At 47.3% G+C, this 20710-nt stretch overlaps 1 protein-coding gene across 1 annotated transcript in view; it reads left to right on the forward strand.

Annotated features, from left to right (window-relative positions):
* LOC144174354 (carbonic anhydrase-related protein 10-like) overlaps nt 1-20710 on the forward strand; it is a 129271-nt gene that overhangs the window by 99581 nt on the left and 8980 nt on the right. Inside the window, exons 5-6 of the mRNA XM_077703008.1 lie at nt 5469-5564; nt 14161-14227. Coding sequence (XP_077559134.1) covers nt 5469-5564; nt 14161-14227 — 163 coding nt within the window. The remainder of the gene's footprint in view (nt 1-5468; nt 5565-14160; nt 14228-20710) is intronic.

The following is a 20710-nucleotide window of genomic DNA, read 5'->3' on the forward strand; positions in this document are numbered from 1 at the left end:
TATTTTAGGGGCGAAGCACCCTACAGGCTCGTACTGTCGACGTCTCCTGTCAGCGTCTCATGTCGCCACGCTAAATCAAGTTGTCAAACGATGGTCAAAAAACAAGTGCAAAATAAATAACACCGTTTCAAAATAAACGAACATGATATAAACTTATTTAAAATACAGGAAAAGCCAGGATTTAATTGCATTATTAGCATAAATTTGTTAAATTCTGTCACGAAATAGGTTTCAAACGCCTGGCTTTCTTCTGTAAAGCATACTTCTTAACATGCTGCGGCATGTGACACGAAGACAACTTAGGGACAGTCTGTATCATTTAATTGCTTAAATCCGGTTCAACGCAAGAGACGGCGCTACCGACTCCGCAAGCGCGCGTTTTCTCCTCCCACCGACGCTTTTTCGGCGCCCAATCAGCGCACCATGTGGCAAAAGAGAGACTTACAATACCCTTATACACCGCATGCTTCGCCCCTCCCCAGGTTTCGTAGAGATGGTCCAGGTTTTTCTTTTTTTTTTTTTTTTTTTTTACTGCGAAGCATTGTACCCCTACCAGTCAAGGAAATTTTTCGTGTCCGCATCAGCAGAAAACGCCAGGCTGAATGAAATAAATTACTGGCACCGACAGGAATCGAACCTGGACCCGAATTGAGAAGCGGAGCGAGGGCCCGTCACTAAGCTACACCCAAACGAGGAAACGGGGAGACAGAGGGTGTACTCAAAGAGCACAGCGGCTGGTCTAACACCTGCGCTCATCCAAAGTCCTAGTGTGAAGTGCAAACCGCTTATGATAACGGCGTTCACGTGGTTTGGATTAGCGGCGAATAGAACAAGAGTGATACAAGAGTGAGGAGGAGGCAGTGAGAGAGAGAGAGACCGTTCGTGCCATCCTCCTGCTCACCCTTAGCCAGACGCTCCTCACCGTTTTCTTTCGGCCGTCGCTGCTGCGTTCGGTCGTCTCTGGTTTCACTCTTTGCAGAGCCACGTGTGGGAATTCCACTGCCACCGTATGCGTAATCGCTGTGGGTGGTGTCACTTACAGCTTCGCAGTTCAACCACCTTTACAGCGTGGATGAGAACCAAATTTTTTGTCACTGCTAGCCCGTTCGGATGCTCAGAAAATTTAAGATGGGTTTTGCTTTGTTGAAAGTATTTTGTGCGTAATAAATCGGAATAATTTGCAACAAAAAGCCTACGTCTGCTGGGGAAAACTCACGTTTTTTGCTATCATCCTCCCGATCTATGGCATCCTCATCTGCGCAACAAGGTTCATCGCGCAAACCACTAAACAGCTGTGACTTACGTAGGAAAACTTTCTCCACACTGCTTGTTTCGCATACTGGCATTAAACAGTCAAGCGTAGTTACCTCCTTTGTACCTGTAACCTATCTCTTCACCTCTTACCCTCCCCACCACCTGTCGACTAATCAGAACCGAGCATTTCTCCAAAACTGAGAAACGCACGGTAGTGAGCTTGTTGCCTAAAAATTCTTCACGTTAAAAAAAAAGCAAAAGGGATTTTTGATCTGTTGAATACCATAACACTTCTTGGGCTACCTAAACACGAAAGTTGTAGTCTGTCTGTTACACGAATCTACCACTTTTCACCCATCAACATCTGAGGATGGACGCACTCAGTGAGCTCCGGCAAAACATTTTCACAGTCTTCTTTCGGTAGACCTTCCTAAAGACGCCACTGTGCCCCACTTGGTTGCATTTTTATGAGACGAACCGATTTATTTCGATCACGCGAAAACAGTCGTGCTCTTCTTTTATTTAGATCGGGCTTTTAGGTTTTAGTTCGCGGAAAACGTAGAAAACCGACCTCCAGGGGGGGAGGGGGGGGTATAACTCAACCCTCTAACACAGACGCTTAAATTTAATAGTGATACATTAACCGTGATGTAATTGATAGCACACCTACAAGTTAATCACGAAAACAAAGAACCCCGAAGTACTAACTTTACAAATGTTTCCTCCAAATTTCCACTTTCTCGACTTTGAAATATTCTCTTATCTAAGCTAGGTTTAAACGCTGTCATCCCCTAACCAAAGTAATAAAAAGACAGCCTTCCTGCAATCCTGCAATCCTGCAAACGAGGAGAAAAGTAATGTGAGATGTCGGCAGAGCAGAATCGTTTTTCGATTTCGTTTGTACGAAGCAAGCAGATACGCTGTAAATATTTTTGATACCCTAAAAACAGGGAAACGGTTTTCTGTCGAGAAAGCAACTTCAAGAAGAGTGTTATAATAATATATCGTTAGCGTCAGAACAAAAACAGCGGTTTGCTGGCACTCGCAACGAGAAGACAGGTGGCTGCTGGCTAGAAGTACGGGGAACACAAATGGGAAGAGGAAGTGTTTAAAAAGAGAAGGCTTCAGGGCTTCCTAATGTTGCCGCTCAAGAGAGTTGTAAGGACACAATTGATTAAACCCCTCCCATACGATACTGCTTACGAACATTCTCATGGCCCCAACTGCAAAACAACTTATTTTAAGGGAATTCTGTGCGCCTCCCTACCAGCCTCCGCCTCAGTAATACGAATTTTTTTTTTCTTTCCGACAAAATAAGATCTATGTTGCCAAGCAGAATCATCACCCGAAGAGGAAGTGCATCAAGTTTATCTTATCAAAGCAGTTTACCACGAATATCGTCGAATTTGACGCAAGAAAGAGGGAACACTAGCGCTTGGCGTTTAAGCGACTTGGAAGGCAAAGTTCCTCAACTACTCGTTCTTTCCAAATGGCCCATGCGTTTCGCCTCCCTTACAGCACTCTCTGCTTACGAACCAGCACCTCAGCAAAACGAACGCAAGAAAGGCTGCTGACGTGACCGCATTTCAATTTCTCCTTGTGTAGAACAGAACTTGTATTGATCAGCTTCATGCGTTGCTTATGAATAAACCTGGTTATTTTATATTGCGATTAGCCCGCTTATCTAATTACTCCTTTAAATTGTAGTTGTTGCCGAAGGGGTAATGAGTACTCAACGTCGTAATTTACATTTAGCTTTTACCTTTTTTTTGCCGTCACGAGCATTAGCGACGCTATTACTGCTCTTTGGTTAAAATCTGGCACTCACTAATACGTGCTTGGGAAGTCAATTCCCATTTTGTTATCGGCGAACTGCCATTTAATTTCTGACCCGGATACAGGGGAAGAAAAGTACATGGGCATATTATTACTTCCGTCTCTCTCCCTCTTGTTCGTCCTCCAATACGTCGACCATGATGATCTCTGCGAAGCGGCCCGAAAAGTGCATCGGGCCGTGGGTGTGCCCCGGGGAAAGGAAAGAGAAAAAAAAGTGAAATCAAAGAAAAACAAAACAAATTCCTAGCGTGACCCTAGCTTAACAAAGATAAGGAGCAGGCAAGCACAAGAAAAAAAAACGTCTGGAACGCCATTTAATTAGACCCTTTTGTCTTGTGCTTCAGAAAACGCACGATGAACCAATTTTTTTCTCGTCTTTCCTGTTTTTTTTTTTTTTTTTGCCTCCCCCCATTTGGTGACTTTCAGCCTCCAGCAATGGTCACAGTGCGATCGACCGCATTTCTCGCCGCGACAGGGATCGCGCAATTTCGCGTAACGAGGCACGCGGAACCTTGTCGGATATCGAAAAGCCATCACGCGACTCTCACGTGGACGAAGTCGCCGGTCGGGTGCCCTCTCCAGTGGGGCAGTCCCCGTCCACGTGAACCCGACGCAAGACGGCCGAGTCAGCTTGTCGACATCGATCGACTGATGTGCTCTCCGCATACCACCGCTGTCACATGAAGTGGGAGCACTTGGCCTTCTTTCTTTTCCCGTGGGAAAAAGGGAGAGATAGCCCGACTCCACGATTCCGTTGTTCGCAGTTTTAATGGACATTTGAGTTACTTTTAGATATCAGGCATACCGGGTGTGCACATAATCGCGGAACAGCACTTAATTTTTTGTTGGTTATCTAACAGGGGATCAAGTTATCTAATACGTGATCGCAAGAACAAGTCAATGGTTTCCGCCAGTAATTAGTGATCAAGAAAGGTTGCCAGCGTACCTTACAAATTTGGATTAGGAAAGTTTTAATCTTTAATTCTGTATTGCTGTGCGTGTGTGCGTGCGTATGGACGTGTGCGTGAGCGTGCGTGCGTGTGCGTGCATGCGTGCGTGTGTGCGAGTGTGTGTGCGAATGTGTGGGCACGTCTGCGTGTGCATGTGCTCGCCCGTGTGAAGGCGTGCGTGCGTGCGCGTGTGCGCGCATGCGCACACACGCGCGCACACGCGCACACACACGCGCACACACACGCGCACACACACGCGCGCACACACGCACACACACGCGCGCGCGCGCGCGTCTGTGTGTGTGTGTGTGTGTGTGTGTGTGTGTGTGTGTGCGTGCGTGCGTGCGTGCGTGTGTTATGCTTAAACTTTAGGCTAACGACAGGAATGTCCCAAAGTCGTGGTCCTGATTCTTCTCAAAAGGCTACTAATTTTAAATAAGGGAAGCACTCGGGAAAGCAAAACACTAAATCTGTCATGTTGGGCTAGCAGCTGCGCGTAGGCTAAGCGCATTAAAATACGATTGCGGCTTTTGGAGAAAGTCTACGTGTCATTGTAGATGAGACAACTATGATGCACAGTCACAGCTTCTCCATAGCCGCCCCTTTCACCTCGTGGTTTTTTTAATTGACATCAGATACCACCTAACCTTGCATTCAAAGGATCGCATAACGTGACAACTTGAAACCAAGCCCCATTTTGTTCCTTGTCAACTACGTAAACTAGCAATCACGTAACTATCGCCAAGTGATAATACCCTTTCCCCATGACTTTGAGGGTGCGAGAAATAAAGAGAAGGTATAAAAAAGTAAACAAGGATATATTTTTGTGACTGTTCCGGCATCTGTACATTTCCGACAATTTTTGTCTACACTGAAAAACTTCACCTTTCCTCTTCTTCACACTTATGCGAAAGGCATACCGAAAAAAAAAATTACACCATCTTCTTGTAGGGGAACCCTGAGTAGTATGCGAAGCAGCCATGGGGTCGACTGAAGTTCCCATTAGTTTTCAGTTAGTCGCTGCCGTTGACGTTCAGCTTCGCGTGCCTTCGTTGTATCAGTAGCTTCTTGACGTAGTTTGAATGAGTGAAGGACATAAGGCGCGTTCGTAGCACATGCTCCCGTCTCGGTTTGTAGCGCAGTGGCAAGAGCGCCACGTACCTCCCGTTGTGGCCAGAGAGTCGTGGGATCGAAACCGGGCGCCGCCTAACTATTTCTTTTTATAGTGGACTGCGCTGACAGCAGCCCAAACGCTGACGGGGCTGAAGGGACGCGCATGCGCAGTAGAGTGCGGACGGCGGACAACAACAAGGGAGGGAGGGACACAGCCCCGAGCATAAGATTCTCCCCATCTAAAAAATCATCCTTCAGATAACTCGCTCTAGCATCGGGGCCAGCAGATGATTCCTTGGTCCCTTTCCTCTGCAGCTCCAGATCCTGGGTTACAATTGCGACCTCTACGCCAACGTATCCGAAGCAAGGCAACGAGCGCAGGGTCTCGTCGCACTAGCGGTCATCATTAAGGTGAGCAACGGGGATACGAGCCCGTTTCACCGTTCTTGCCCCAGTCGGAGTGCTGCGTAAGTTGGGGTGAGCTTTGAAGCGTTGCACTCAAAAGCGGAACCAAGCAGAAGAGGTGGAGCGGAGGGGAGATACCCCTCCCCTCTCCATTGCCTGTAAATCCGCTACTGACTGAATGGAGGTACACTGACCTTAACAAAGTTCTGCATGCCTGTACGTACAAAATCAAATATTACAGCTTTGATACACCTGAGGGAGGCTGTCTTATTGACCTTCTAACCAGCGATCAGCTTTTCTGCTAGTTTTACAGTCCAGTTCACTTAGATGCGAAATTTATGTGCCCTAGGAAGGCAGGTGGAAAAGTAGTCCTTACAAGGATACGAAGGTAGCTTTAATTACCAGGGCGGTACCATTGCAAGCTCCAGAAAAGGCAGACTTTGAATATCAGCATGTTTCTTTACGTCAACGTAAAGCCAGGTGGCTGCAATGCGTAATTGAGAACTGGGACCAAAAAAAATCAGGTTTGGTGTTTGGTGGTGAGGATGTCAGAAAACATTTTCTGCTCGCTGAGGGTTGCGCAGAAGCCTCAGTTATGGCGGATGGCAAACGAATGTGCGCCATCGGCGGAATTTCCCACGGAGATGAGTGCAAGTAAAATCTGTTTTGCATGGTATCCCATACACTCTTTCGCATCACAGTCCATAGTAGGGCTGCGTGCCGGTTAAAAATTTTATTCTGATTAATCTGTTGCGTTGGCTTAGAAAAAAAACGACCAAGAATATTTTCAGAATATTTATACTAATAATATAATAATATTATTTATAACGAATAATGACAAGATTAATGTGCTCATCGGCCCGTTCACAGACATTCCAGATGGAGTAAGCAGGTCATCATCAGGGCACCGATGCGGGCGAGGCGCTTATCACCGCGTTCGTCACTCACACTTTTCTAGAATCAGGAACATCGGCACTCGCCGTAATTGCAGTGAAAGCCACTTAATCGTGGTTTCGTTACGACAGAGGTAGTTTATATAAAAACCATGCGAGTGCTCTTTTGCCGATTTTTGTACCCTGTAAACTTGTATTAAGAGTAGCCGCTTTCTTGTCTGTTTTGACTTTTGGTTTTAATTACAATCTCTGAGCATACTCGCAGCGTTTTGTGTTGTGACGTGAGGCGAGTTATTTGAACACGAATATGATCCCCGACACGCTCGCGAACAATATCAACGCGGTGCCCTTGTTTCAGCTTGCTCGCATGACCTCAACCGAATGACCGGTTTAAAAAATTAATCGCTACTAATGCATAACTCGAATAACCGGAACGTTAATCGACCAATCGTCCACCCCTAGTCCATAGTAGTGTTTCCGTCGGGAAGTCGGAGCAGCAACGAAGGTCGTCCCCTCATGGTTCCGTCGGGTATCACGGACTCTCGCCGAGCCTGTGAAAGCTATTTAGCGGACAAGGTACCACCCTTGGCCTACAGTATTTTAAAACGAGTGTTGCGGTTCGTAGACCCCGCACCTAAAGAAATTGTGTGGTTTCCGGGCAGGGCCTAAGAGGTAACGAGGCCGCGCACGCGGCTGCCCGAGCGCTTACCCACCGGCCGCGTCACCCAAGCTCTTCCGGCCCGGAGATTAGCAAACCACTTCTGCGGTTTAGAGAAATCGTAAAACATTACTGCGATGACCACCGGCTTTACCCAGACCCTGCAAAGCGTCTGAGCAAGGTAGATGAGCGGATACTGTGGCGCCTGCAGACGAACACATTTATTGCCCTGCAGTTACAAAGCATTTCGACCCTAAAACAGATTGGCGGTGTCTGCACTGTGGGGAGGTGTGGACACCTTCCACATGGTGTGGGCATGCCACAGCAACCGTGCGTTATCCCCCAACCCTTCCCCTGCCAGAGAGGCATGGGAGGCAGCTCGGGGCTGGAGTCCCAAAGGGCTCTAGCTCAACGGGCGAGAGCGGCCGCCTTGACCAATGGGATTTCGGAATAGGGACTGCACCTGTGCGGAGGGCCACAGGCCCTATCTCTCTTTTATTCTTATCATAAAATAAAGTTTTACTCCTCCTCATACTCGGGTATGAGCGGCTGGCATTTAGAAAACGCTAGTGCGAAGCGCATGCGCAAGTGGCAGATGTCAGCAAGAAAGGCGCTGAAGACAGGATGACGGGTGAGCAACACAGAAGCATTTAAAACGAGAAATGCATCTGGGTATAAAACGAATCCGAAATGAGACCTCTCTTAATGTCCCCCTCATGCAGTTTTTAATGTTCTTGACGCCATAACCAAGGTAAATGGGACAACGTCTGGCACACTGGCGAAAGCCTGAAAATTTAAATCCGCGATTCGTAAGACGAGAGAACGCCTGGCCCTACAAGTGCCGCCGTTAATGAGTGCTACGGCATAGCCAAGCACCTGACGTTCGTTAAGGTGCCCCGAAATGTGGTGTTTACGAGTTTACTCTCTCGTTGTTTTTGTTGTTGTAGTTGTTTTTCACCTCTATTAAAAATACAGCCACCACAGGAGGCGCGCGCTTCAACCTCCGACTTGGCGCGTAGTTAAGCGGGAAGTTGGTACAGGTAACGAGCAATGTGAGACTTGATTACTAGCGTGATTGTGACAGTAAATAAAAAAAAATACACGGGACAGCGCTACCGTCGTACCGTGCTTCTCATTTTTGTCTGTGTTAAATTAACGCTATTAATGATGTATTACTTTATTCTGAAAAGAGCCCATGAATATTTTCACGGCCATGCCATCCCCGTTACCTATAAACAGTACCTAAATGAACAGTACCGCTACTGTTTAGGTTGCCGAGGTGTGGTAAAGAAATAGTAATGATAAAGCACATAATATAACAGCCAGCAAGCAGCGCCCGCCGCGGTGGCTGAGTGGCTAAGCCCAAGGACGTAAGTCGATTTCCAGCCGTGGCGGCGTCTTTTCCGATGGAGGCGAAAATGAAACGCACGTGTGCGGAGATATCGGCACACGTTAAAGATTTTCACGTGGTCAAAGACAATCCGGAGACCCTCCACTACGGCACGCCTTATAGCAGAAATGTAGCTCGGGCGCGTTAAACCTCCAGTACTTTTGAAAAGCATATAGCAGATTCCGTTATGATATTTCTGGTTATTTCGTTGTTTCCAGACATTACATCGTGAAAGCTCTGTCCCACTGTGACGCTGTGGAGAAATACGTACATTTTTTATTTTGAAGTACCATAAAAATCACGCCAATGAGGCTTTACTTATTTTATAGAACTGCGTGTAAGCCAGTATTCGACGAGATTCATCGGCAAGCTTTAGAACGAAGGCTAACTAATAAATAATGCTCAGTATTTTGCTTTAGTTCTACGCTGTGTCCAAATTTCCCTGTTCATGCGGCCTCTAGCGACAGCGTCTCAGCACCCGAAAACTCATTCTTCTGTTAATGGCATCAGTTTTAGTACGGATGTTCCATCGGCCATTTAGTACCCTTCTCTTACTCGGAGGAATTTTTAACAGCAGAAAATCTTGTGCAAATTCTTTTGCCAAAATTGGACGTGGTTGCCAAATTATAAGCGCGCGGGCAGCTGGAACAGCTCTAGAACTATGCGACGAGCTTGTTGCCACAGTAGAAAAAAAAAGAGTGAGTGGCTGTGGATTAAGCCCACCTTCGTTCAAATTCTGTTGATACGAAAAATTCTGTATTTAGTTTTGTAAGTCAGTTGTGTAAGTCAGTTTTCCTTGTCTTCGCCTTTTCTTCCCGGTTTCTTGCTTTCTTCCAGCAAACTTGATAGACGACGTTGCGTTCCCGTTTACTTAGCGATTCCACCCAGAGGGGCGTAAGGGCCATCTTTCTCGGTATACGAAACAACGGCAAGGATGAGAAGATTATGCTCACTGTTTCTTCCCCATTTTTTAAAACTTTGCGAGTGATCAGCTATTCTAACCACAGCCCGTGTACTTTCGTGCTTACGAGTCAAGTAAACGTAGCTGGCAGATGTTGCTTTGCGTGGTGACGCAGCTTCGGTACCTTTGTTTCTAGTGGCGCTGAGTGTACTGGGACAAAACGACAGCTTGAGCAGCAACATCACAGGAGTTGCATTGGTTCGCAAGGCAGTCATCACCAAACCAAGACTTTCTCACGTTCATTTTCAGATGAGTGGACATTTCAACAGCCCTTAAATGAGGAACACAGTAGATAAGCACCCAGAACAAGATGCATCTCTTTGTGCATTTGCCCTTCACGTGCTGTTTGAGTAGACCATTTGTTCTCTTGTCAGTCAATCACAACACCGGGTTTCGTTCAAAAAGCCAGCGCCAATGCAGCGAAATTTCGAATGTTAAGATGTCGCGACGATCGCTGACAGTGACGCACCGCCTCAGTTTCGTCGACACCAACCTCCTTGCGATGAACCAATGGTGACCTCCGCTGAAGTAAAGAGCATGAAAGTGTGACGAGCAAACCAGGTGTAGCAGGCCCTGATTAACCTCTGCTTCTGGCCGTACTGCTGATCGGCGACGAACGACCCCCAAAACTGGAATATGTAGCTCGCATAGCTGATGACAGTGCTGCCGACGATGTTAATGGGTGGATAGCGCATGCTCTATTGGAGAATCGGCAATGGTAAAAACAAAATCCTAGCTTGCGACAGGGTACAACCTAATGTAAAATATATGCCGTGTGCGAGGAATTGAACAGAGTGTAAAGAAAACGAAAAAAAAAATTTCCGGGCCATCTCCACTAACGTGAAACCTGAGGAGGAGCGAAGCATGCAGTGTATAAGTGTATTCTTGGCGCCTTGGCGTTTTTTTACCAACGGAGATGAAACCTTTCGGGGGTAGAGGTATACAGCTTTGCTGTAAAAGTCTCTTGTCTTTGACGTACGAATCTCTCTAGCCCGAGGTGTAAAGAAATGCCGCGGTGTTTTTTTTTTTTTTTTTTTGTAAGCTTTACGTTCTAGCGCGAGACGCAAACGAGTTTCCCGGTATTTTAGTACCGTGACTACATGAGACGACGACGATTACGACGACGACAATGACAGGAGACGCCAACAGTCCAAGCCCCTAAGGGGCTTCGCCCCTACTTAAAGGAGAGAGGAAGAAAATAAATAGAAATGAACTAGATTAGTTTCAAGAATAATAGAAAGTCAAGTGAGAATTGATTAAAATTTTCAATGAAACTCAGGAACGGCAAATAACATCCCGATCACAAAACCCCGTTTCCGAAGCCTCCGAAAGAAAGCCGCAGCGCCACTGAGATGAAAGACACCAGTGTGTTCGCCGGACAACGCACAAAGCGTGTGGTTTGTAATTCAACGCAGGTAAAGCGAGTGGTTAGAATAAGTGGTTAATGGAGCAACCACAGGACGGTAAGGATTAGTCAGCCCTCCATAAAAGGCTAAGTTTGTCTAAAGCAGGCGTCCTTGTCTGGCTAGTTTATCGCATTACCTCGAGAGGCAATATGAAATGTATACGTTAGAAACAAGTAAAAAAACAAAGCGAAGCACTCACCGCTTGCGATTTTCGGTTGGCCCTAAGCGAATCGGTGTGCCCGGCTATTATCTTGTATCAGGTAAAAACCGCCACGTGCGCTTGCATAATTTCACTTACCGTTGATGCAACGACAGCGCCGGCAGACAACGACAAACTGCGCGTGCCGGACAGCCATGGCAGGCTCATGACTAATTCATGTCCGGCCAGCGACATCAACACATCTGCCTGTAGCAGTCCTCGCGCAGACAATCGTGGAAGCCACGTGCGTGAGCTTCCTACTGAAGGTGACATTTTATAAAACAAGGAAACAAATAAATATCGACACTAGCATCACAGCGATAAAATATCCCCTTAGAGACAAAGGCCCGAACCGCGCTTGCGTTCTGTAACCGATGCCCTGTTGCCCGAAATAAAGATACAAACCCGCTAGAGGAAGCTTACTTTTTTCCCTGTCTTTCTTCAGCTTAAATAATCCCAGCTGTGTTTTCTCCACGTGTCCCGCTTTTCTTCTAGGAGCAGAATTGTGTCTGGAGAGAAAATGTTGCTCACTCAAATAGCCATACCTCGAGACACGAATTGGAAGAAGTGAATCGACTAAGACAAATTGACGAAGACAAGGGGGGAAGAAAACTAAGAACATGGTATTCTCCGTCGGTGCCAGCGTGCCACAGAGGGTCAACACGGAGCGGAAATGGCCAATGCTTGTAGCGAGGTTTTGTTCCGAGCGTAGGCGAGATAAAATCGAGCCTAATACGCTAGCGACGCTCGAAACCTTCCATCCGACAAGCTCGCAAGACAAATGGTGTTTTTGAGAGGCTTCCGTGGCTTCGCTTGACTAAAACAGAACAAAGTTTCTGGCATTTATCTTCTCGCATTTAGTATGGTTAGGACAGCGGAGCAAACGGCATGAATTGATCTTGGAATGGCAGTTCACTAGCTGAATGCACAATTTGTGAAGCCTGTAACGGTACCCGGCTGCTCATCGAGTATTCCAGGTCCGGATATGCGCCTCCGTCCACGCGTCCGAATAGCTTTTATGCTTGCAAGAAATGCGTGTTAAGCGAGGAAGATTTCCGCGATTTCAGCCATGGTTGACCATTTAAAGACAGTACAGCTTAGTTAGGGTACCATCGCGTTGAGATATTGAGAAACCAATCGTCAACACAAAAATTTCAGACAAAACGCGCAAATTCCGTAGTCTCTTTCCATGTAAACCACATAACCACTAGGACTGAGTTACAACAGAAACGAACGATGAAAACTTATTAAGTATACGACAAGCACGCTGCTATTACATTTCCAGGCCCCAAAATACTTGATTTTTTGTATTTCGGTTGATGCTCCGTCTATTTGTGTATAATGTTTTTAAAGGCTGTACACGCAGTTATTCCTCAAGTCAAGCATTCCTTTAAAAATCCGCGTCGCTATCTTCCTCTTCTTGCTTAACGCGACAATCCGGCATGTCGTTAGTCTAACCACCGCCGATTAACGTGATGGGAACTAGCAGAGGGGACAATAAGTTAATAAATATACCGTTATGCGTTACTCGCTCAAAGAGTAACTAAACACGTTACTCGCTACCGATTCTCAAAGGGAACGCGTAAGTTACCCGAAAAGTAACGAGTTACTTTTCCCGTTAATGTGACTACAAAACGCAGAACTGTTTTGTTCCATGGTTCATTGTTTTTTGTTTAGTAGTCGTTGCACTTATGCAGTAGCTACTTCTCTATGTTTTCCCGATTCCTCGAAAATACATCTCCGGCGCGCTCGAGAGACGTTCTACCGAGGCGCTTGACGGAACGACAGTGTGGTGCTTAAGAAAGAGCTGGTGAATATTCGGGAACTGCGCCTTCATTGGAGGTCAGCGGGTACCCATGCGGCGCAAGCACTCCGGCACAAAGCCATCCGGCCTTCTTTGTGTGGGCTCTCGTGCTCGAGTCGCGATAATCCCGGTTGTCCGTAAGTCGGTCAGTGCGCCGACACTTGCGCAAATTCATTGCTGCGACAAGAGGTGGTGATGAGCGTGGCATGATTCACGATAGAAATGACGCCCCAAACCTCCAGGATGTAGAAAACGGCGCTGCTGCTTTCGAGGCAAACATCAGCGCAATGTGCCTATAGACGCATGGACAGGTCAGAATAAAAACAAGGCCGTTTAAGTGGTGTTGTATACGTTACTCTTCAGAAGTAAGGAGTTAACGTTACTCATTGCTTGACCTTAAAGAGAACTAAATACGTTACCCGTTCCCTTTTTAAAAAGAAACGAAATACGTTACTCGTTACCGAAAATAGTAACTATGTAGAAGTAACTCGTTCCTTGTAACGCATTACGTTCATATCTGTCTTTAAGACGTCTCACATTTCACCCACGTTGCGTTTCTTTTTTTTTTGCCCATCGCAGTCCGGTGGCACTCGAAATTTTCGACCTCTGGAGCAAGAAATCTCGACACCCGTTTTCCAATACTTAGACGCAATCGCACGCACATCAGCTCACAACCACTGCTTATCCAACCCCGCCTTCCGCCATACCAAAAGATGCCCTTACTTCTATTACCAAAACCTTCTTTGTGATCATTGCAGCCCATTTTAGCCACATCGCCTCAAAGAGTACGAAGTATAGCGTATAAAGAGCCATTCAAATCTCTGTCCAACATAGATAACAATTTCTATCGGCGTCAAATGAAACGCGAACACGAAAATATGAACCTGAACACACAAATAGCACGATTTCTTTCCATGCAAGCAAAATGACGCGTTGATTAGTTACTAAAACAAAGTTAGGAAAAGTGGATTACGAAAAATACCAATAGCGTGCCATTATATGAACTCTACGAACAGTATTTTTCTATTTTGCACGTTCTGGTTCATATTTTCGTGCTCGCGTTTCATTTGACGCCGATAGTACATATGGCCTCAAAAACTAAAGACCCTGGTGGTAGAGGTAGACGAGACAGCTTCCCGGCAAGAAGACCCTGTGTGCACGGGTGCAGCCTTCACAGGCCGCTTGCTTCGTTGGGCTGGCGTCATTTCTGTGACGGATGTGACGTCAGTGAAATCTTGGTGTATCCACGAATAAAACACTTTCGTGTTAAAACATGCCGCTTTTTTTACAGCTACGAGATGCGGCTAACGTGGAGCTTCGGCTTCTCACAAGCCAGCTGCTGCACTTGGGCTTCAAAGGTGAGAAATCGAAACCCCAAATGAATGCACATTTTTAGTCTCCACAATTATTATATCGTAGTTTGGAGTTGTTCTCCCCGGAGTTGTTATTATACCGGAGTTGGTATTGTACTCATTGTTTTTACTAGAAAACGTCAATATGGCCTAACCTGTTCATTAGGTTAAGCTGTAGTTTAGTTTTTTTTTTGCGTCTATTTATTTCTCCTTACCTTGTTTCTTTGCCGGCCACCATAAAAATCTCGCGTTTTCTTCGGCCGTTAGTTGGACTTCTTCATTAGCCTCTGTGCACAAAGGGCAAAGCACGCTTTACAGGGTAAAAAGAGACGAGAGCTCCGGTGCGAGAATAATAAAGAGCAAGAAAGGCGTGGCGAGCTGTGACCGGAGCAGGAATGGTCGCCGTAGTAGTAGTAGTAGTAATAGCAGTACTAGTAGTAATGAAAGTAGTAGTAGTAGTTGTATAACTTTGGTTGCATAAATAGATGGCCCGGGGTCCCAGCTGGGGGATATTTTTAGGCGCAAAAAATTCGATAAATTCCTGAGAGAGTTGTTAAAGGCATACGAAGCGTATAATTACCAGTCGCATAAAGATTCCTGACGCGAGAGATGACTAGTATGAATTCATTTTCACGGGCTTCAACTCCCCTCCGGGCATCCTTGGTCCCAGAAACAAAGAAGCATTGTCAAGTAGAATGAAGTCAAACAAGATAACACTTTCAGCTACCTTAACCGCAACAGTGTGTTCCACGTGTCGTGGACCACGTCACCAATACTTGGCCGTGGTGACGTAGCCTCGGCAGCGTGGCTCGCACCAACGAGGCAAGCCAGCATCTTTTTCTTGATAATTTATGTTTGCTTGGCGCAGCTTTAGCTGACATCCCATGTTTATGCACTGCTCTTATATCACCCTTCTTCGACGCCGCTTTGAAGGCATTTTTGTCTATTTTGGTAGCATGTAATTTGAAAGAAAAGACGCTGAATTTTTTTGCAATGTGCTAGTTTTTTTTTTTCTCTCATAAATGCCTCAGGTTTTCTTTGAGCTGAACAGTGTCGACATGTATGGGTGACACCAACAGTTTTAGTCATTTGGAAAGTGAGGTCGTGTATGGGAACATTTTGTGTTCACTTTCGTTGTAATAGCTAGCAGAAATGATTTTGAAAGGGTAATAAAAACGGCTTCAAAGAACAGAGGAGACGACAAAGGAGTGAAACCAAAAAAATAAGTCTTAATAGCCTACCGGGTTTCGTCGAGGTATGCTTCGCATATGAAGAAAACTTCCACAGACAAATTTTAGTGCTGCGCGCAGCTAGATAAGATAACGATACATGGTATCTGCGAGCTCATCCCAGCAAAAACTAGTTAAAAATTTCACAAACAAACTGAGCGAGAAGGAAAGGCAAAAGGAAACAAATGCAAGGAAGCTCACACTAAGACGCCTAAGACTTGAAGGCAGCGAAGCTGTACGCAACTTTCACGACCATCATGACAGTTTAGGTCCACGATTGCAGCCGATTTCCTTATTTATCGCTGCCGCAACGACCCTTTATCCTTCATTGTTGCTATAAGTGTGAGCTTGCTTCATTTTTTTGGAAGTGATAATCACTGGACATCACGTTGGAAGAACGTAAGCTATGACGAGTCTTTCTCGTTGCGTGCAAGTGGTGCCACGATTACGGCGAATGCTGAAATTTATTTTTTGACTAATGTGCTAATGTATTGACAAATGTAATGTAATGTATTGACAATTGTATTATTGTATTGACAAAACTAATGTATTGACAAATGTGCACCGGGGACGCTGCGTGGTCGCCGCGAGGCACGCGCTCACGTGCGCGCGCTTTCATTTTCTTGGTATTTTGAAATACGGACAGAAAAAATTACGATTTGCTAAACAGATTCGCCATTAAAAATATTTGCTGGAACAATGCGGTACGTGATGTTAGAAGATTGGCGCTTGACCTCAAGCGAAGGACACTGGAAGAGGTGCTGAACTCTGGCCCGCCTTCTGGGATCTGACCTGCAACACGAGCGGATTCCGTGATCTGACCTTGTCACAAACTAAAATTCGCTCAGCATGGTGCACTTGTACGGCTGTGTGGGTAGTTTGGAAAGGGAATGCTTTTTCGCGCTGCCGCAAGCTGTTCACACGTACAAACAGTGGTCAGTCAACTAACAAATTACTCGGCCCTACTTGTGACAAAGTTTTTCAATTTGATTATTGACATAAAACCTAAACAATAACGTGTTTTGGCCTCACAATCGCAGGTTCGTATACATCAGCGCGCATTATTGTCCACTCAGAAAGTAAACAAAAGCTCATCAAGACATCTTATGAAGTGATTCACGGCGTGCACCTAACGCTTCGTATTAAAAATTACATGAGATAAAGTGAAACTGGTGATTCTAATTATATTGAAGTCGCATTTTACTGTGATAACACCGAACCTCTGAAGTGTTTATCGTCTGTTACCTCAAGCCTTTTGCATGCGCCTCAGAACGAATGGACTTGGTATGTGTGTCCACGCAGTATCTTTCCTCACACTTAAGGCTCGTTCGTGTCAGAAACACTGGCGCGAGTCATGTAGAGCATGATAGGAGGCGCGAGCGAGGTTGTTGATACGATTTGGCTAGAAATCACGTGGTATGAATAGCCGGAGACCTTCCAACGCATTCCGTTCCGTCCGGTTTTTTTGTATAACAATACGTACGGGTATCTGGCTGAACGTTCGTTAATAAACACACGAAGTCTGGAAGCCTTTTTGAACGGTCCTCCTTGCATTTAAAACCAGCGCATCCGTTTTTATTCATTTTTATGCTACTCGTCTACTCATTAGGCATTTTCTCACGCGTGTTTGTTTACGTGTGCACCCTCTACACTTCGCTATCACGATCGTGTTTGGTTATCCATCCTCTCATTCACTCCCACTTCACAATCCCGTGCCAAATGGGTTGAAACGCCACTGCCCTTCGCGCAAAAAAAAAAGAGAAACGCGTCATTGTTTTTTACCAAAACTCCCGGTAATGCTTCAAGCACTGCGTTGTCGTTTTAATCAGCGGACTGCAAATGAACACCTTTTTTTTTCCCCCGCCGCCACCTCACGTTGGCGATGCCCCTCCGAGTTCGAGCAAATGAGTACAGCGCGCACACACGTAGAGTGCTTTGGCAAAGCGGCGCCCTTTTTCCTCGGCGGGGTTGGCGCCGCCGTCTTGGAGAGTGGGCAGACACGTGTTGAGCGGGATGAGATGCCTGCGACGGAGAACCTTCGTAATTGGGCTGCGATCAGCGTCGTCGGAGGCCATCGGCGGGTAATGAGGCCGCCCCCTAATCGGCCGCGCGGGAAAAGCGCGCCGCCGCCACCGCTTCGGTAAGAGGCGAGCGGATGGCCCGCCACGTGGGCTGCTCGCCTTCGGGCCCCGGCATCTCGCCTCGCGTGCTCGGCACAGGAGAACAGCACAGCGCTCAGATGCGAGCGCCGGCCACGGGGACGAAGCACGAGGCAACTGCGGAGCTGTGAGCCCTCCCTGCACGAGGCCCACGCACGCACACACACACCCTCGTTAGTTGCCTTCTTGATGCGACTCTGGTGATTTCGTTGAGCGCGTGGGAGCGCTAACTCCCTCGCCCGCTTTACTCCTGTATCTCGTTTTGGCAGCTGATGCAGCCCTGTCCCCGAGGAGCCGAGAGAGATGAATGTTACGTGGGTGGATCACGATGACCGAAAACATAGTCACGGGAGTTCGGAAGAACCAGGAGGACCGGTCGCGGAAAGCCGATCTGGCCTCCCAATTAAGAGAACGCACGTTCGTGGCCGTTTTGTATATTAGGGGGCTGTGTCCGTTGCTTGCGTGTATGAAGGGGGCACCGGGAAGTTCTGCTGCAGGGCCAGAGTCATAGCATTGGTCTCTACAGAGTTTATCAGCCAGAGTGGCCGAGACCTCGGTGACTTGGGAGTTTTAGGGAAAAGTTTGGGTGTCCTGTTGGTTTTTATGCGCTATTACTTGGTTAGTTTGTTGCTGTTGCTGTTCCAACTCAGCAGGGCTTAGACTCAAGATATCGGGCTTAAGGGACACAAGTAAGCGGGCAGATGCGAAATGCCACCCGTTCTTGCAATCCATCTGCACTCACGTTTTTGCCTTAGCTGGTCTAGCGCAATGATTATTTCTCACCAAAGTCACTTACAACACCGTATTAGGTTGTCCCAAGAGAAGGGTCTTGGTCGTGGATTATCGCTTATGGCCTTCGTAAAAGCCGACGCTTCCTTACCGCTTTCCAACATTGTTTTTTCAGTCTGCTGTTGATGCACATAATCGGACCACACGGCATAATTCCGACAAAACTGGCCATCGCTAACCGGCAACCTTCTCTCCACCTTCGTTGGGTACAAGTACAGTATGTAACAGAACGCTCGTCTATAACACAGCTTTCGTTCTTTCATCCTTCTCCTGCCTCGCCGAGCGAGATTTGAAGAAAATCACTGCGTCGTTCTGAAGTCTAAGCCCACCCCCTTTTGTCTCCAACACGCTTGTAAAGAGTCTATTTCGGCATATTCAGGTGTAACTAGTTGAAGTTAAAATCGCTGTTACAGACAAGCGTTTTACCGACTACACAGTCAGGGACACAATATTCCGGACCACGCCAGCGTGTGGCGAGAACTGCTGCTGTGCACTATGGCTGAGCACGAGGACGCGGGTTCGATTCCCGGCCGCGGCGGTCGCTTTTGTGATGCAGGCGAAAAGAAAAAACGCCCGTTTGTACGAGATTTCAGCGCATGTTAAAGACCCACCGGGGGTCAAACTTCATCCGGAGCCCTCGACTACGGCGTGCCTCATCACCTGCGTTGCATCGGCACATTAAACCCCATAATCAATCAATCAAATCTGCGCACTCTGGAGGCACGGCGCCTGCTGTCGAGAAAGACGCGGCGCGCATGTTCGTCCTCGCTGACTGACATGCACGGAAGTTTCTTTCACCAGCCACATTGCGATTGTCAGTAACGCACCATGGGGTAATTCTTTTGGGCGATACCGTGCCCTCCAGTTACGTATCTGCGGCCTCGCGTACGTTCTGACTACGCCGGCTTTTACGCATCTGTTCTCTGCGAGCTGATCTATCGTTACTCGGTATGGACTCTTTGATTTTTGCTTTTACCCAACTGTATCGAAACAAAAAAATTATGCTCCCCCGCGTCTAACGACGGCGATGGTTGAACGCGAAGCTTTCTCGTGAGGGATTCCTTGGTTGTCGTCTGAGTTTGGACTTTCACTCGGAGACAACTTGGACATTGGACTTTGACTCGCTGAGCTTTGACTCGCATGCACTTTGGACTTTTGATTGCAACGGCTTTGACTTTGACCCTTCGCCGTATGATTTCGCACAAAGCAGGCTTCGCGTTCAGACATCGTCATCGTTAGACGAAGGGGTGCATAATTTTTGTCTAATTTTCTACGCTCATTCACCCATCCCCAAATCCAAACCGCGCTTCGACCTTGTCAGAATGGCACAGTCAGATAGGCGTCGGCTTTATAACGGGAGAGACCCATCCATGTTCGATCTCGACCACGGAAAACGCTCTTTTTTTTTTTCACTTCGTCCACGGTAATCCCTGAGCCCTTTGGTGTCAATAAAGTGTTTTCCTCCTCCTTCTCCTCCTCACCGTCATCATCGTTAGAGAAAGTTGGTCTTCCCGCAGTGCGTTTTCGACGTGACATACGCCATGGGTGAGATATACAAAGCTTCGCTTTAAAAACGCTTTCTGGCAGACTATCAGTTATAGAACGTGAAAAACTCATGCGCAAAAGCCGGTGAATTGGCGTCCGGCCGTAAACTGATCGTCGCAGCGAAAGGAATGCTGCAAAGGCGTCGCCTCGTAGTGTCTTCGAGTGACACAGGGTTATATCGTCTGCATACATTGTGTATTGAAGACCGGACACTCCGCCGACAATAGATTACGGATTGGAATCTCTTCCGCGCGCGAGTCGAAGAAGAAGGGCCCGCACGAGACATCACAGACATCGAGAACTGGACCAGCGACGTCGTTCGCCTAGCGAAGGACGCGACGACGGAACACGACGTAGACGAGGACTGCCCCGGCATGGACAACCGCCTGGCGCACATGCTGGAAGCCCGCCGGTCGATGCAGAAGAGGTGGCGGAAAAGGCGCAACAACCACCGCCTCCGCAAGAGAATAGCGACGCTCGGCCGCGAAATCGAGAAGCACACCAGGGAGCTCTGCACCCAACGCTGACACGCGGTGTGCAACGAAGCGGACGGCCAACTCCACAAGGGGAGAACGTGGAAGTTACTCCGCCACCTCCTGGACGAGACCGGCACCAAGGGCTACCAGCAACACCGCCTCGCGCAGGTCATACACGCGGCAACCAAAGCGCTGGGAGAAGAAGAGACGAGAAACCGCATAGATACCAAGTACCTCCCAAGCACCCCCGTTGAACGACACAGCGAATACGCGGGCGTGGACAACCCGGCT

Source organism: Haemaphysalis longicornis, unplaced genomic scaffold (genome assembly GCF_048455015.1).
Source record: "Haemaphysalis longicornis isolate Haplotype H1 unplaced genomic scaffold, Haemaphysalis longicornis Haplotype H1 scaffold_3, whole genome shotgun sequence".
NCBI classification, from domain to species: Eukaryota; Metazoa; Arthropoda; class Arachnida; order Ixodida; family Ixodidae; genus Haemaphysalis; species Haemaphysalis longicornis.